The sequence below is a fragment of the Vigna angularis genome, chromosome 10 (assembly GCF_016808095.1).
Source record: "Vigna angularis cultivar LongXiaoDou No.4 chromosome 10, ASM1680809v1, whole genome shotgun sequence".
Lineage (NCBI taxonomy): Eukaryota > Viridiplantae > Streptophyta > Magnoliopsida > Fabales > Fabaceae > Vigna > Vigna angularis.
Genome location: NC_068979.1, coordinates 10,755,121 through 10,771,649, shown reverse-complemented (window position 1 = coordinate 10,771,649; position 16,529 = coordinate 10,755,121). Strand labels below are relative to the sequence as shown.

At 34.4% G+C, this 16,529-nt stretch overlaps 3 protein-coding genes across 6 annotated transcripts; 1 reads left to right on the top strand and 2 right to left on the bottom strand.

Annotated features, from left to right (window-relative positions):
* Positions 1-2,850: 2,850 nt before the first annotated feature.
* Positions 2,851-4,695, top strand: LOC108335132 (acyl-CoA-binding protein). Of its 2 annotated transcripts, XM_017571071.2 has the most exons (4): positions 2,851-3,008; positions 4,008-4,125; positions 4,244-4,306; positions 4,391-4,695. In XM_017571071.2, exons 1-4 carry the CDS (start codon positions 2,997-2,999, stop codon positions 4,468-4,470), a joined length of 273 nt encoding a protein of 90 aa, XP_017426560.1. In that variant the 5' UTR covers positions 2,851-2,996; the 3' UTR covers positions 4,471-4,695. The 2 variants fall into 2 exon arrangements, with proteins under 2 accessions (XP_017426560.1, XP_017426562.1); XM_017571073.2 differs by lacking the exon at positions 2,851-3,008 and having other exon boundaries at positions 3,981-4,125.
* Positions 4,696-9,022: 4,327 nt separating this feature from the next.
* On the bottom strand, positions 9,023-10,252 carry LOC108336104 (RING-H2 finger protein ATL8-like). Of its 2 annotated transcripts, none has more exons than XM_052869450.1 (2): positions 10,120-10,252; positions 9,023-9,774 (listed from the first exon to the last, which is right to left on the bottom strand). In XM_052869450.1, exon 2 carries the CDS (start codon positions 9,676-9,678, stop codon positions 9,088-9,090), a length of 591 nt encoding a protein of 196 aa, XP_052725410.1. In that variant the 5' UTR covers positions 9,679-9,774; positions 10,120-10,252; the 3' UTR covers positions 9,023-9,087. The 2 variants fall into 2 exon arrangements, with proteins under 2 accessions (XP_052725410.1, XP_052725412.1); XM_052869452.1 differs by having other exon boundaries at positions 9,023-9,802; positions 10,120-10,229.
* LOC108336103 (protein NETWORKED 1D) lies at positions 10,045-15,204 on the bottom strand. Of its 2 annotated transcripts, none has more exons than XM_017572437.2 (4): positions 14,361-15,204; positions 11,591-11,646; positions 11,316-11,505; positions 10,045-10,533 (listed from the first exon to the last, which is right to left on the bottom strand). In XM_017572437.2, the coding sequence occupies exons 1-4, from the start codon at positions 15,000-15,002 to the stop codon at positions 10,183-10,185; spliced, it is 1,239 nt and encodes a 412-aa protein (XP_017427926.2). In that variant the 5' UTR covers positions 15,003-15,204; the 3' UTR covers positions 10,045-10,182. The 2 variants fall into 2 exon arrangements, with proteins under 2 accessions (XP_017427926.2, XP_017427925.2); XM_017572436.2 differs by having other exon boundaries at positions 11,316-11,508; positions 14,361-15,202.
* Between the last annotated feature and the right edge of the window lie 1,325 nt (positions 15,205-16,529).

The following is a 16,529-nucleotide window of genomic DNA, read 5'->3' as shown; positions in this document are numbered from 1 at the left end:
AGATTCTCTCTACCTTCCCTCTACCATTCCTCCTCTCTAAGCCATTTGATTTCCGATCACGTGGTGTCCAAGTATCCGCAACGTAGAGGACTCCGTATTTGACCGATCAATTTCTTCATTCTAGCCGGTAAGTAGTTCTTCCCGTTTTCTCCGCTGTTTTTGGAACCTAGAACATGCGGTTCTGCTAGTTGCATGTAACTAGAAACATTTTCTCTACTTTGCTGTCAAACTCTAGCTCTAAGAGCTGTTCTTGATCACCCAGTGGTGATTTGTAGGGTGTTGTTTAGGTTTTTCACCACTCAAGGTACTGTTAAGGAGTCTTTGTGAGGTGGGCAGTTCAACTTTGAGGTAAGGGGAGTTAAAATACTTCATTAAATTTGTGGTATGATATGCATGTATGCTAAAATTTAACTTGGTGTGTTGTTTTGGAGTGGTATTTTAGGTCTTAAGTATATGGTTTGGTATGTGCTGAAACTGAAATGTATGAAACTGTGTTGTGATGTCTGGAATTGATTTGGATGAGTTTGAATTGTTATAATTGATCAAATTGGAAGTAATTGAAGTGTGGAATTTGCTATAACTTTGGTTAAATAGAAAATTTGGAGTTTTGGGAGTGTTTCAAGTTACTTTGGAGGAAGTGAGATAAGGAAATTGAGAGTTAGGAGTCTAAGGCTCTTGTAGCCTGTTGGGTCAGTATAGGGAGGTTATTTGTGACTTGTTTGAGTCATTAAAATGGTCAAAAACAGGTTCATAGTAGTAGAATTGGACTTGGGTCCCTAAGTTGTGGAAATTGGTGTTTTAGAGTTAAATTTGAGTTTTAATCACTCTAGATTGGTAGTAAGGAGGGTTGGGATCATCTAGATAAGTTTAATTAAGTATATAATACAAATTAGGGGTGTTAAAAGTTGGAGAAAATGACTAGAAATGGTAAAAGGTGTGTGAGTTGCATAATTCTACAGAATTTGCGTTCTACAGATTATGCAGACTCGCTATGCGAATGGTCTCGCATAGCGAGTCCCTACAGAGGGTGCTCTTTGTTTGAGTCATTCGTTGTGCGAGCTGGTGCGCTGTGTGAATGACTGGAGGGTGCTACTCTCTGTCTGGTGATTCACATAGCGAATCCTATCGCTATGCGACTGGTGATGGTCTGGAACTGCTATTATTTTAATTCGAAAGGCGAGTTTGGGCGCATAGCGAGTCTTTAGGAGTGGTAGTCTCTCTCTAGGCTCTCGCATAGTGACCTGAGTGCGCTATGCGAGAGGTTTGAAGTCTGGTACATTCTGCGAGTTAATTCGCATAGCGAGAGGTGTTGTTGTGCAAGCAACTCCTGTCTCGCCTTGCGAATCAGGTGCGTTGAGCGAATCATCAGAGTGGCATGTGCTTTTAGTTCTTTATCTTGGTTTGGTTTTAATACAATGTTGTTTGAGATGTAAAGTGTGATTGATGTATATGGTTAAAGTAAAAGTGTATGAATATAAGAGTGATGTATATGGTTTAAAGCGAAAGTGTGGTTAATGGACGTAATTCCATGATTCTCAAGGAGAGGATCCATGGTGGTGCCCTTGGTATGTTTAGAATGATGTGCATGGAAGCTCAGTCTTGGGGGTTATCGTGAAGCTCCAATAGTGTTTCTTCTCACTTAGAGAGGATCGATCTATGTCGTGAGGAGTATCAGGAGGTCTTAGTCTTGGAGGCTTCCAGTATGCTCTAAGGCGTGGTACAGACTAACCTCGTGAGTGTGGTAGGGTGAAACTCATTGGCAATGGCTTTGCAAAGCAGTAGAAGCCGCCACGAGTGCATGACCCGCCATAGCTCGACAATCATTCTAAGTCCGGACGAGTCAAGTTTTAAAGTGTAACAAGTTATGTTATGTGATCCAGTAACTTGGAATTAAACTTTTATGTTTTGTGTGATTGTTATAACATGATTTTTGTATATCTAGCTTACCCTTCTGGTTGTTTGTGTCTGCTTGTGTGTGGTGTCCTTTTTGTAATGATCATCCATTTGAATGTGAATAGAGATAGGTGAAGTGCTTCTGGAGCAGGCCTTAGAGGAAGATGACGCCGCTGCTTAGCTTAGATAGGATTCATAGGCGTTTTGTGTATTTTTGAAATATTCTTTTGTGTTTGAAATTTTAAATTATAGCTATTTTGAGATGACGGTAACCTTAAGATTTTATCTGCAAGTCTTTTTTTTAAATGTTCTATTATATTATATCCAGTAACGATGATTTATTTTAAAATACATTTACAAGTAACTGATTAATATTTAAACAAGTTAGTGTATATTAATACATGTTTATAGAGTTTGTTAATTTTACATTTACTATTTGTTTTTTTAAAAACTGACAAAGTACATAATTAATCTAAAATATGTCTTAATGTAGTATACTAATATATTTTCTATTAAAAGAAATGAATTTCTCCTACCGTTATCATCCAAAATATAACTCTTTTGTGGCAAAGCAAAATTGAAATATAAAAAGAAAAGCAACTAAGTTCTTCAAATGGAAGTATATTGAACTTGAGTTTCTAAATAAATTTGTTATTTACAAGTTAATTCTTCTGTCTTTTTATATAAATTCAAATTAATTGTTTTTTTGAGACTCTTTTCTACTGTAATTGATATATTACAAAGATTAAGTAAGATGATTAAAAAATTAAAAATTCTTCTAAAAAAATCAAGATTTTAAGGACAAATTTGTTTCATCAGATGAAAATTAAAAAAAAACAACGAAATAATTTTATTCTGAAAAACTTATTTTTCTAGAATTTTTTAATTTTCAGTTTTCAACCTTTTCAATGGATATGGGAATATCGTTGCGTTACGTCGACGCGCGTTGTGAAATTATTCCCTGACCCACCCATCCCCCCAATCTCTGCAACTATAAGTACGCTTCGAACGTAACGCCCAACACCGCCATCGCCATCTACAATCTAACAAACATCAAACAACCCGATCAATCTTTCTCTCTCTGTCTCCCAACCAAAACACTCATGGGTTTGAAGGTGTGTCTCTTCAAATCTATGAGATTCTTCCCTCTGTTTCAACCTTTGTTTTTCATCAATCATTATATGCCTCCTTTGGCATACATAATTGTTGTGAATATTACACATAGCATTCAATCTTGTTCATGCCTTGTGCTTCGTTATTTAGTTTTTTTTTTCCTGAGAGGGTTTCTGTGCTAGCAAATATCTCTTCTTCTGTTGGTTTTCCAGATCGATGTCACTATTTAATTTCTTATGAGGTGCTAAGTGTCTTGGCAAAACATTTCTTTTTTGCTTGTTTTGGTTGGTGGGTATTTTGTAGAGTTGTCTCGAATTGAACGAAGTTCTATGGGGTATTTTCTCGTGGCCTCAGAGGATGTTAGAACTTGGAGTAGTGAGTGTTTTTTTTTTTTGTAGGACGATGTTTTTCTTTTGAGTAAAAGAAAGTACTGGATAATTGTAATTACTCTATGTACTGCACTTGCATCACGCGGCTTTTAGCTTTGGTTGCTTGATTGTTTGTAGCAGAAACCTTTTGATCTGTAGTTTGTATTGCTGTAGGCTTGAAGATACTGGTTAAGTTTTTAGGGGGATTGATTGTTCTTTTTGTGAATCCGCAATAGTAATTTTGTAATGGGAAATTGTGTTTCAATACTGGTTCTATTAGTAAAGCAATGCTTGTTGCAACTATTTGACTAGATTTTGAAAAGAGTACAGTTGTTCAAATACTGTAATCAGCCTATTATTCACTCACTTTGAAATTAAATTCATCAAATATGCATCCCAAATCCCCAGGCAGGTATGTTAAATCAATACTTTATAATGAACCTGGATTGTTGTTAATATACTGTAGTTGCTATCAGAATATATTTTGTGAGTATGTTCTCAGTTTTGAACTAGTTTTACACTTGTATGCTTCTTGACATTGGCTCATAAAAAATATTGACACTTTGAGCTGTATGCTACCAAAATATTGACACTGTAGAAGCATCACACACTCATTGGAATATGGTTATGCAGGAGGACTTTGAGCTGTATGCTACCAAAGCAAAAACATTGCCAGCAAATCAAACAAATGAAAACTTGCTTATCATTTATGGATTGTACAAGCAGGCCACTGTTGGACCTGTTAACACTGGTGAGTGATGTTTATTTAACAAATAACTTTTGAATCCTCTTTATCAATAGGATTCGCCCCTCTTTTCTAAATACATAAGGATTGTCCTTGCTCATGGATTTTCGATCTGATTTTACAGCCCGTCCTGGAATGTTCAACATGAAGGACAGAGCTAAATGGGATGCATGGAAGGCTGTTGAAGGTAGTAGATAAAAGCAAGGTTGATCAATTTATGTTTCTTGCTAGTACTTTATGTTTTCTCAGAGCATCAAACCATTTTTTGCAGGGAAATCCAAGGACGAAGCAATGAATGATTACATCACTAAGGTGAAACAGCTGCTGGAAGAAGCTGGCTTGCCTGCTTGACAACATTGTCATGTCTTGCATTATGATTCTGTGCTACAACTTCCCAACTGTTTGGAAATAAACAACTGCAGTGTTTGAAGCTTTTATGGTTGTTATAATCTTTTTATTCCTAATGATTTGGACATGTTGCTTTGAGTTCATATCTGTATCACCTATTCACTGATTGAAAATGCTCTCAGGCAAATGGAATGGACCTCAATTTAATATGATTAGAAGTTAAAACTACTACTACTTTTGACTTCTGTTTATTGATCTCCCATTCTCCCTCTCCTCTCTTTGGTGAATCTGAATTTGTTTTATCCTTGTTCTTACTTCGAAACAGTGCCTAGGAATTTCTAATCAGCGTTATTGATGATGATAATGTTATGCTTGGTATACCACCATGCCGTGCAATGATTTCTTCAGAAATATGGAATTTTAAGGATATCAAGTATATGGTTGTTTCTCATCTCATGGACGAATTCACTTAGATAAAGTTGATGAAGAAATTGATCATCGACATTATGTGTGTATTTATAATAACAATTAATAAATATTTTGAAATATGAACTATTTGATTCGATAACTGCGATTCTGTAGAACAAGTTTTCAAAGGTTGGCTTGTCTTTTTCACTACCCAGTGGCGAGAGTATACAATTTAAGACCATTTTACGAAATCTTGCTTGTAAATATATAAAGTTGAGATTCCAAAGAGTTTTTCACCAGACAAAGAGCAATTCCATTTTCAACTTTGATATTTCAGAATCTAGTAACACTGTTTGTTATGTCTAGATGAGATTAGATAAATTTCTGAATTTTGATGTAATATACAAAATTCAGTTTCATCAATTTCCCTCCCCTCTCTACATACCAGACATGAAAGCTATCTGAAATGCAACTACCATCCATTCTGCATATACTCATTTTTTCCTTGCATCTCATATGTCCCAAAATGGAAATCTTTTTCTTTTTTTCATTATTTCTGAGAAATCGAGGTAAGCCAGACATGAAAGCTATCTGAAATGCAACTACCATCCATTCTGCATATACTCATTTTTTCCTTCCATCTCATATGTCCCAAAATGGAAATCTTTTTCTTTTTTTCATTATTTCTGAGAAATCGAGGTAAGCCTTGTTGGTTAAGTTGTCGTTTTGCTAGTTTTAGATCAGTATTGTTTAAATGGAACAGCAAAGGTAGTTGGCAAAGTTAGGCACTTATGAGTACAGTGAGGATCTTGAATGCACATGAATTCTTCATAGATCTATTCTGCATCCACGTGGTGGATTATATCTCTTAAATAAAGACACCAAAGTAGTTGATACATAAAAGTACGTTTAGGTATTTACAATTTTCAAAATTCTTATGAATTTGGTTTATGATTTTATCAAAAGGGACTAGGGTTTCACAACTAGTTAGGTTTGAGCTCCTATAATGTATTGGGTTTGACATGTTTTAAATATAGATTTAGTGTCTCAATAAGTTCTATTTTCGTCCAAAATTTTAAATAAATCTCTTTATTTTTTGGCGTATCAATTGGGTTTTTATTTTTGTTAATTTGATGCAAATAAATTCTTTCCGTCAATTTTATCAAACGGCGTTAATGAGTGTGTGACATGATCGGGTGACACTGTATTTTTAATACACTTGTCAATAAAAACGTACGTGAATGCGATTTTTAAAAATTTAGAATTAATTAACGTGTGGGAATGTGATTTTTAAAAATTTAAAATTAAAGAATTAAGTAAATGTATTATAATTTTTTTTGAAATTAATTAAAGAAAAGGTAAAAATAAAAAATGGTATTGTTCTTTTTTGCTGAAACATCTATTGTCTCTACAAGTGGGAAATCAAAATCAAAGTGAGAGAATTTTGTATTTTAGGGCTGTGTTCCATAATTTTACGATAGAATCAGAACTATGCTTTCCTGAATCATTAACTAAAACAATTTGCTGGGTATTGTTCAACTAATGTCCCTTGGTTAATATTTTCATCAGTTGTCAATCCTTCAGTTTTTCCTTCTTTGGCTGTGAGATTCAAAATTCTATACAAATTCGATGGAATGGAATCTAAAGAGTTTAAAACTTCAGTATCAAACGTGATATTTTCTTCCACAGCATATTGTACATGTTTTATATCTCCAGAAGATCCTATGGAGGAATTACTTTCTTTCCCCCTTCTTCTCTCTAAGTCTGCAACCATAGTATCTACCCTCCGTTTGTTATTCAAAGAACTTACATTTGAAGATGGTAAATTCGTTGTGCTGACTGTATCTATGTACAATGTCTTTTCAAGTGTGAGACTACCTAAATACGATTTTTTTTTGTTTCCCAGGGATTTCACATCTTGAACATTTCCAAGCACACTGCTGTAGAATTTAACCTTGCCAAACTTGTAATTTTGAGCTTCTCTAGAATCACTAAGCAACTTGACGCCGCGAAAGGGAGATTGAGGTCTTTGAGAGGGAGATATACCAGTAGCAACTGCTCTTGAGCGACGGAAGGGAGAGAGTCTACCTGGAAGCAATTCACCAGAATAGGTAAATCTATTTGATTCACTAGCCAATTTCTTTTTACCCTCTTGCTGGTCAGGTGACGGTGCCCTGGAGCTTGATTTGTTCCTATGAATTGCATCCCAAGCCTGCAGAAAATATTCATGATTGTAAGTAAATATGTCAAAAAAAACCACTTGAGCTTGCTAATTCAAGGTTGAAGAGTGAAAAATTGGTCCATTTTCTCACCTTCTTTACAGCTGGAATTGAGCTAAAAGATCTAATATGAGAAGTTTTGTTAGGTTTCACAACCTCACTGGCTGAAGGCAAGGTAACCTGGTTTTTCATTTTCATCGCAGTCACAGGATTCATTAAGCACAATGAATTCCTGATATGTAACTAAGGTAACAACCCACAACCTTTAGCTGCAATATTAGAAGAGTTGTCATATTCGTTACCATCACCTTTGTCTTCACTTTCTTCCTCCTAGATTTCCCAATTGCAGAGAAAATGGATGTTTCAGCAAAATGAATAATACCATTTTTCATCTTTTTCCTTTCTTTAATTAATTTAAACAAAAATTATAATATATTTACTTAATTCTTTAATTCTAAATTTTAAAAAATCGCATTCACACACGTTTTTTTGACACGTGTATTAAAAATGCAGTGTCACTAGACCACATCACACACTCAATAATGCCGTTTGATGAAATTGACAAAAAAAATTTATTTGCATCAAATTATCAAAAATAAGAACCCAATTAAGACGCCAAAAATATCTCTTGATATCATCATGCTACTTATTGCAGCTGTTATGCTACGAAAATTAATCAATACCTATAAAAGTTATTTTGACATGCTAATTAGCAAAACTCTACCATATTAAATGCTTACATGTTATAGTTAAAAGTTCAGATAAGGTAATTCGGTTCACTTTAATTAGCCGAATGAAAAAAAGTTGTTGCTAGTCATATTCTAAATGGATAAAAAGATTGGTACGGTTCAATCTTATGATGTTAAATCAATGAGTAATTATTTATTTTTAAAAGAAATATTTAAATTAAGAAATATTTTTTTAAAAGAATTTAAATCACGTAAATAAAATTAACTTTAATTTTTTAATATTATGTTTTGATTTTAAATTCTAATATATGTAAATATTATAGTAAAGCAATACTATTTTTAATTTCTTAAAATTATAATTTTAGAATTACGTTGACCAAACTCATTTGACTATTATTGATGGACCCGTAATAAAAAAAATATGCGGTAATGTATTTTAAATTAAAATGAAGCATATGATGATGATTATGAAAAACGTACCGTCAAATGCAATCCACAATGACAATTGATTTAGAATTGTTGCTGAAAGGGGTCATACCTAATGTACGAAATTCTATCAGAATTCTATAATCATGCTTCGATATTTCTTTAGGTTATTTAGGAGTTGAGATGAAGGTAAATCCTTCAAGCCTTTAATTTTTTTAAGGATAAAATCGTTAAAAAAATTTATACAATATCTCGAATATAAATATTTTAATGATATTAGTTTAACAAATTTAATGTCGAAACATTTAATAACATTTTCTAATAATATTTTTTTGTAATTAGCATTGGTATTAATTTATTTAAAATTAAGAATAATAACCTTTATACCAAATCGAATCCGAATGAATAGTCGAGGAATGTTATATTACCATTGATCTTTTTGTTTTTTTTTTTTGTTATTCTTACTTCCAACTTGACTAATTTATTAAAAGTTTTATAGGGAGATACATTCAATCATAAACATTAATAACAAAAGATAAGAACAGTAGATTTTGGATTATTCTGATGATTTTTTTATTCATCAATGTTAAAAGATATGTACACTTAGTTGGCAAATTTATAACAAACACTTGTGCAATTTGCTCCTAAGTTTTTGATGATTTAGTTTCTCTTGTGTTTTCTCCACTTCATTCAAGTTTTATTTAAATTTTAACTAGTAGGATGTTTTTAGATAAAACAAGAAAAATGTATGTAATGTTGTTAAAAGTTAAAAGTATAAAGAAAGTAAGTATAAGTTATTAAAACATAGCAAATATGTAGTTAAAAATGAGAAGAAATGAAAATATAATTTTATTGAAATGATAAAAGTGAACACGGCCTCACCCTAGTAACACAAAGCTATTTTGTACAATGGAAAACTGCGTCATATGTATGCGGTGCTCATGCGCATCGTTCAAATCATGATCCAGAGACGGCGTGGCAATGCTCCGGCAAACGGGGCAACTCGAATGCGAACACAGCCACGTGTCAATGCATGCCACGTGGAAACAGTGCAAACACTCAGGCAACGTCCTCAGCTCCTCACCCTCCTCAAACTCACCCAAGCACACCACACACGTCCCACCTTCATTACCATCGCCGGAAACCACATCACCATCAACTGTCTTCCTGTGGTACGTGTGTGTAGGAATCATCTGCACCGCCGAGGAGGCCGTCGCTGTCGGCGTTGGGTTTTGGCGATTGATGCGTTGGTACCAGAAGCAAATGGCTATGAGATGGCACAATGATAAAAAGAAAGCTAATAAACCCATTGCAAGGAGGAGAATCACGAAGTTGTTAAGAAAGCGATGGCCATGGTCGTCGTCCATGAATTCCAAGTTATTGCAGAGTGAGGAAAAATGGTTGGACTTGTCTGTGTTGAGCGTTAAGAGGTGGTGAAGGTGGCCGGCCAAAAACCACGGAGTCATCATATGTCAATTAATTTGACGGTGAATGCAAGAGATTTGCCATTGTTTAATGCATGACTTCTGATTCATGTTTCTGTCTCTTTCTTTATTTGATCATGACTGATAAGGATGTGAAGAAATGTGATGGCTACGGAAAGCATAAAGTGAATGAACACAAACAAAGAAACAAACAAAAACAGCGAAAAATGAGTATATATTAGGGTGATATCCTTTTCTTCCATATTTATTTTAGCCACTAAATGTATGTATTTCTTTTATGTTTAGTGACATAATGCATCTTAACCGTTATTCTTGTCTTTCTTTTTTGCTTTGACAAATGAGTGGTTCCATGAGCAAATGGACAAAATGCATTTAAGATGGATGGCAACATAAGCAGCAGTGGTATGATTTCATTTCACAGGGATATCCAACTACCACTTCTATGAATTGAAAAAATATACATACCCACAAGAGATAACTTGTTAGCTTGAGAGGTGAGGCTTCCTACTGCTACCAGTCTCTCAGATTCTATTGCACAAAGGGATATCTAGAAATATAATATTCTCTTACACGAGATGCCCCTTCCCTTGAAAGAATCCCCTCAAGATCGCCAATAATTCTGGCCAACCATATCTCCAGATTTCGCTGGATATCTTTGAAGTTGTTCCTCATAGAGTCCAAAGACCGTCTTGTGGTTAGTGTGGTTTCGTTTCTCAACTCCTCCCTGTAATTGTTCTTCCCAATTTCAGTTTGCAATGCCATTAGGTTCTGTCCAGTTTCAGATACCCCCTGTTGAAGCCGAAATGCTTCCAATAAAAACTCTGTTTGAGTTTGGGTTCGGAATTCTGAACTGAGGGAAGGCTCGCAGGGATCATTAGCCTGTTCAGAAAATAAAGATGTCAGGCCCAAAATTGCAATCGGTGTTACGTGACAGGAAAATGGTCCAACTTTAACTAAATGAAGCAATAAGATTATGTCAGCAGAAGCAGGCTAGCAAGGGGTCTGTTGTTTTGGAAGAAAATACATTAGTAGGTGGTGCCTCCGCCCATAAGGTAAACTTTAAAGTTCACTTTCTTCAAAAACAGACTAACATCCACACTACAAACAGAAGTACTAACATAAGATTTTTGGTGTCTCTTTCATTCCCCGATTCATAACGTTGTGCATCATGCTTGCACAGCACAATAAATAATAGAAGCTTTAATTTTCACTTCCTGGATGAAGCAGTTGATAGCGACATAACCATCAATGCTTGCACCACCCCTCAGAAAGTCTCACCTTATATATATATATATATATATATATATATATATATATATATATATATCGACTTGGGACCAACGATACCATACAATTTATTTTCAGAGCATCACCATAATTTATTCTTCTCAATAGAGTTGTAAAGGACATATACCAACTAAGAGGATGTACGGCTGAAGTTTATTTGATAGGCAGTTGACACCATACATTTTACATATCAGCTGACATAAAAAACAGATTTCAAAATATACACGTAGTAGTGCCTTTACAATAATTAGAGGTATTAAGTATTTTAAGCAAAAAGGGAAAAGGATTATTGTGATTCCAACTTTTAGATTAATTACAATTTGCAACATAGAAAAACCTAAAACAAAAGAAGCAATAAAACATGAGTTACTTACTATTCTTCGGCACAAATCATCTATTTTTTCTGAAAGCCCTTGATATCTCTTTGCCTGCTTCTTAATCAAAGACGACGCCTTGGAAGGATCATTTTTACCATTCTTCTCTAGATTTAATAAATCTTGCTCAAGTAATTTAAGTTTAGAGGAAACTCCAGCAGAATCACCATCTACCTTCCAGGGAGACTCCCTTCTGGTGAAAAAAAAAATCGTTTAGTTGGATATGATTCCAAATGCTTCAGAAGTTATGTGCATTTAGACTATCAATTATTTACCTTGCAACAAAATGCTTTGTATTATACATTGATTCAAGGGATTCGTACTGGACATCCTGGAAAAGTAGACATTTATAGGTCAGAAATTGAAAGAGAAGTTCGTGGATAAGTAGTTCGAGAAAAACCAACATAATGATTTTTACTTCAGGTGTAATAAATTTTGAAGTCAACTTATTGGTACTTTTTTGAAACAAAAGTCTCCTCCCCTAGTGCCTTTTAAGATATTAAGTAGGATGGTCGGTTCTTTTATACCTTCCAAAGGTTAGAGTTTGGATGGATCACTAATTTGCAAAATGTCAAAGAGTTAATGGGTGATCACTGATCAATGGATTTTAATAAATACCAAGTTTGCCTAGACCATTTCATCTGATTTGTTTTTGGTTGATAATACTCTACAACATGATCTTTTAGAAACAAAAAACCAAACAATCTTGATGGGAAATTTTAATTTATAGAAACAGGAGCCAATAAATAAATATCTATGTTTTGAGATAGGTCATTGAATTGGTTAAGGCACCACTGGAAGGTTTATTGATCACTAGCATTAATAAAATAATACAAAATAATTAAATAATATATAAAATAACAATAAATATAATATCATAACTTAATAATACTAAAACTAAAACTAAAACTAACATTTTATAAGCATTTAACATTCAAAAATGCATATAAATCAAATATAACATAATATTTATATTCAAGGTTCAACATACATAATAAGGTTTTTCGAAAATAACAAGTTACTTGAAAAGAAAATGATAAATACTTTACAATTGTTGTTTTAAGGGAAAAAAAATAATATTTAAAAAAATATTTTAGAAAAAAATGTAGACCTGTTTAGAATCAGTTTTAAGCCAGTTTTTTTACCGCAACCGGTTCAATTGAAAATGGGTTTTGTGGTTCTAATGAACTGGATACCGGACGGATTCAGTCTGGTTTTGACAGGATTCAGTCCGGTTTTGAAAAAATATAAATATAAAACAACTTCATACTCATGTGTTCTACAAGATTCAACGGGTAAAAGATAAAACAGAATGCAGAAAATCCCTAGAACACCAATCATTAACAAGATTAGAAACACGAGAAAAATCATAATACGTTAATTTGGGATGTGTGTTTTCTTTTTCACGTTTTCGAAACCAAATCTATGGTGAATAGAATTAATATTAAGAGAAGTGGAAATTCTTAGCTATTCTTTTAGTAGAATTTATTCTGGGTGTAGAACCCATAAAATATATCTATGTTTACACTTCAAAGGAAATTTCACTTTATCATCTAAAAAAAATCATTTATTCCTAAACTCAATTTCAAAACATCATTTTCTAAAATTCTTTCAAACCCAATTCTACCCGAAGTCTAACATAATAAATCAAGAAACTCATTTGTCCCTAGTGGATGCTCTAAATATATCCTTAGTCTGTCCTATGTTTCCTTCGTTCAGTCAACCACTCTCGAAGAAGAAAGCATGTGCTTCCCAACTGCTGTTTGCAGCAGCAAAGAGTAAAAGATCGTGAGACCCTGATACCAGCAGCAAAGGGCAGAGCAAGAACTTTTCCATGTCAATCAATGCATACTAAGGGTGAGTTTAGAATTTGTCGATTACAAACTATGGTGTGCCTCAACCCAACCAACTGTTGCAATCAATGCAGACTATGGTTTGTTTGGGGTATGCAAACAATAATAAAAATCATGCACGAACCACCAACCAACAGCGATATCAGAGGCTTAAGCAATTAGCAACCATGTCCCCAGCACAGACAATAAACAACCTAGAGAATAAAGACCCTATATTTCAGCACCGGATAAGAATGGTGACTACTGCCTGCTGAAAGTAAAGTGGACCAGGCACACAGAGCAACATAACATGCAATAGGGGACAGATTGCTACAAGCAAAGGACAGAAGTAGACAAATAACAATTGGATGGTCCATGGCTCCACCATGGTGAACCATTATGAAACCTAACCAACTACATCTAAACTCCAAAGGGAAAAGGAAGGCTTCTAGGACCCCAAGTTGCCATTACATATCCCATTTCTTTTTCCTCAAAGAAAAGCCATGTCTAAAGCAAAAGTTATGCCGTACCCTCCTAAAACTATAACCTTAAAAATCGAGTAAAAAGTGGTGGTAAATGAACAGTCCACAAGGTTAGAACCGGAAAAATCCCGACCAGAATCCTAAACCAGGTCATCGTCCTTGTAAAAGAGCTCAACTTTTTGCCGTAGACCACTTTTTAACCATGAAAAAGTATTAATTATCTACCACTTTAGGAAAAAAATTGAATTAAATATCTCCTGTCCTTTATAAATGAGTTTCTGATTACTTTTAATACCTCAAATATTTTTATTAATATCATCGTCTCTCTAGTGTGTAAAAATGGGTGGTGAGTAATTCTTAGTTTTCATAGAGGAGATGAGATATTAAATAGTGACAATTTCTTGTGAATGACAGGACCACATATAACAATTTTATAATTAAGAGAGACTAAACAAAGTTTGCTTTTCAGAAAGCGAATACGGACATGATTGAAACGACTATAAACATATTTAATCCAAAACTAACTAAATTAAAATTGCAAGCGCCATTTTCCTTTGTTTTTGTAAACTTCCAATTGTCTTATGCATGTGTTGATTAAGAACCTTTACCGAAAAGTAAGACAAGAAGAAGCAAATATTTAATCAAAATAAGCCAATCTAAACACTCTTATCTCAAATTTCAGCGAAAAAAGGGTAATCAAAGTCAACCACACTAAAAAGAAATCCACAAACCTGCCAAAGCGAGGCTTTCTCAGCCCAGAACTTGGAAGCAGAGGCCATAAACTCAGAATCAAAGCCATTGTTCCCAAAATGTTGACTGTGCTGTTCATAGATAACCTCAACCTCCTCTTCCAAACTCCTAGTGGACCCCACCAATTCCTCCTCCTCCACCTCCTTCTGAAACCACTCCCCACTCTTCTTACCGTAGTGCTCCCCCCCACCCAACCCCTCCTCCTCTATCCTCCGCGACATGAACCCAATCATCTCGTCCCGCTCCCCCACCTCCTTCTCCGCACGCGCCACGCAATCCTCCAGCTCTGCCACGCGCCCCCTAAGGCGCGCGATCTCCTCCGCCGCCGCCTCGATCTGCTGCAACAGGCGCTTCTCCTCCGCCTGCCACGCGTTCCGGTGCGACGCGAAGATCTCCACCACTCGAGCGTTCGCCTTCGAGTCCTCCTGCCGCCGCGACTTCATCTGGCGCAGCTCCTCCGCCGCCTCCACCGCCCGCAGCGACAGCATGCGCACCTTCCCCTGAAGCGCCGGTACCGAGTTGTTTGCCAGCGTGGCCAGAAACATGGAGAAGCTGAGCCCTAAATACGAACGCAACATCTTGTGATAGTCTTCTTCTTGCTGCTGTTGTTTCTCTTTAGCCATTGCGACGAGGGCTTGGGTCTTTCTCTTGGACTTCGTCTCCGTGAGCAGCCTCTGTTCGTACGGGAAAAGGAGAAGAAGCAGAGTAATGGCGTTGGTGGTTTTGGTTGTGTGGACTTTTAGAACTCAGCAAAAGGGAAACAGTGCCTTTTTGTCCTTTCTTTCTCTTCATGTGCGTGCCTTTGTCTTTGATGCTTATTTAACCATCATCAATTTAAAAATATATATATATATTTTATAAAATAATTATACATGTACTATTATAATAGAATAATTAATTTTTAAGAAATAAATTATTAATCGTGTAATTTTTTCTTATTTTCATTGTTGGTCGATGTCAATCAATGATTGATCTTTTTGGTTTCTTGATTAATCTTAAAAAGTGTGATGTGACCAAGTGTATAAATAAGGTTGTCGATTTACCTTTTACTGTTTTGAAGTGTTGCAGAAAGAAATGTGACTCTATCATGTCTGCCAATGTGTCTACAGTGTTGGTATCTTCAGAAAATGAAAACGACAATCGGTAATTTTAAATAAGAGTAAAATTTGAAAAATATGAAAATTAGTAGAGAAAAGTTAAAAAAAGGCAGCTAAGAAATTTGTTACAGTGTTCTTGAGAAGTGATGTGAGTAATAAAATGTAAAAGAAAAAATGACTGAGAATTGAAAGAGCAAAAGCAACGGGAAGGAAGAAACATGATGTTCAGAAAAAAATGATTAGTGGTTGATCTGGTTATGGCAAATAAAGGGGTGATGATTGTACCTTTAGGTCTTGAATAGAAAGTATATGCAAAAGCACATGGAAAAGGAAGATAGCCAAAAAGCAGAAGGAAAAAGTGAGAGAACAACTACATGACAAGTCCACAGCTATAAAGACTACAAATACTTGCTCGATTCGTCTTATCAAGCACACAAATAAATCACATATATTCGGTTCTTTCAGTATTAGAGGAGTTATATTATTCAAACTTTTAAATTAGGCACATAAGTATCTACTACTTTTTTATATTATTAAAATATTTTTAATTTACTACGTCATTTAAAAAACTTATTATTGTTATAACATACAATAAAATATCTAAAAGTAAAAGTATACTTTATAAATAAAAATTGAATATTTTATCATTAAAATTTTAAATTATAAATAAAAAATCAATTAATCAAGTTTTATTTTGTAAAAACTATTTTTATATAAATAACATTTTTTCCATTATATTTATTTGAATATCAGAAGTTATCATAGAAGTTTAGGCGTATAGATGCAATGGAGTTGAAGAGGCTCTTTCAAAAAGATGCCCAAGGTGGCAGTTATGAAAATAAATTCATTTATTTTTAAAATAATTATTCAGCACAGTATATTAATTAATTCATCCATTCCAACTTTTTTTTAATCTATTTTGCAATTCTAGAGTTCACTGATTTCTAATACTGCTATTTTCCTTTCTAATTGACATAACTTACATGTTTTCATTATTTATCTTACACGGTTACAACCAAGCATGCAAAACAAATTAATTTTAAATTTGTATGT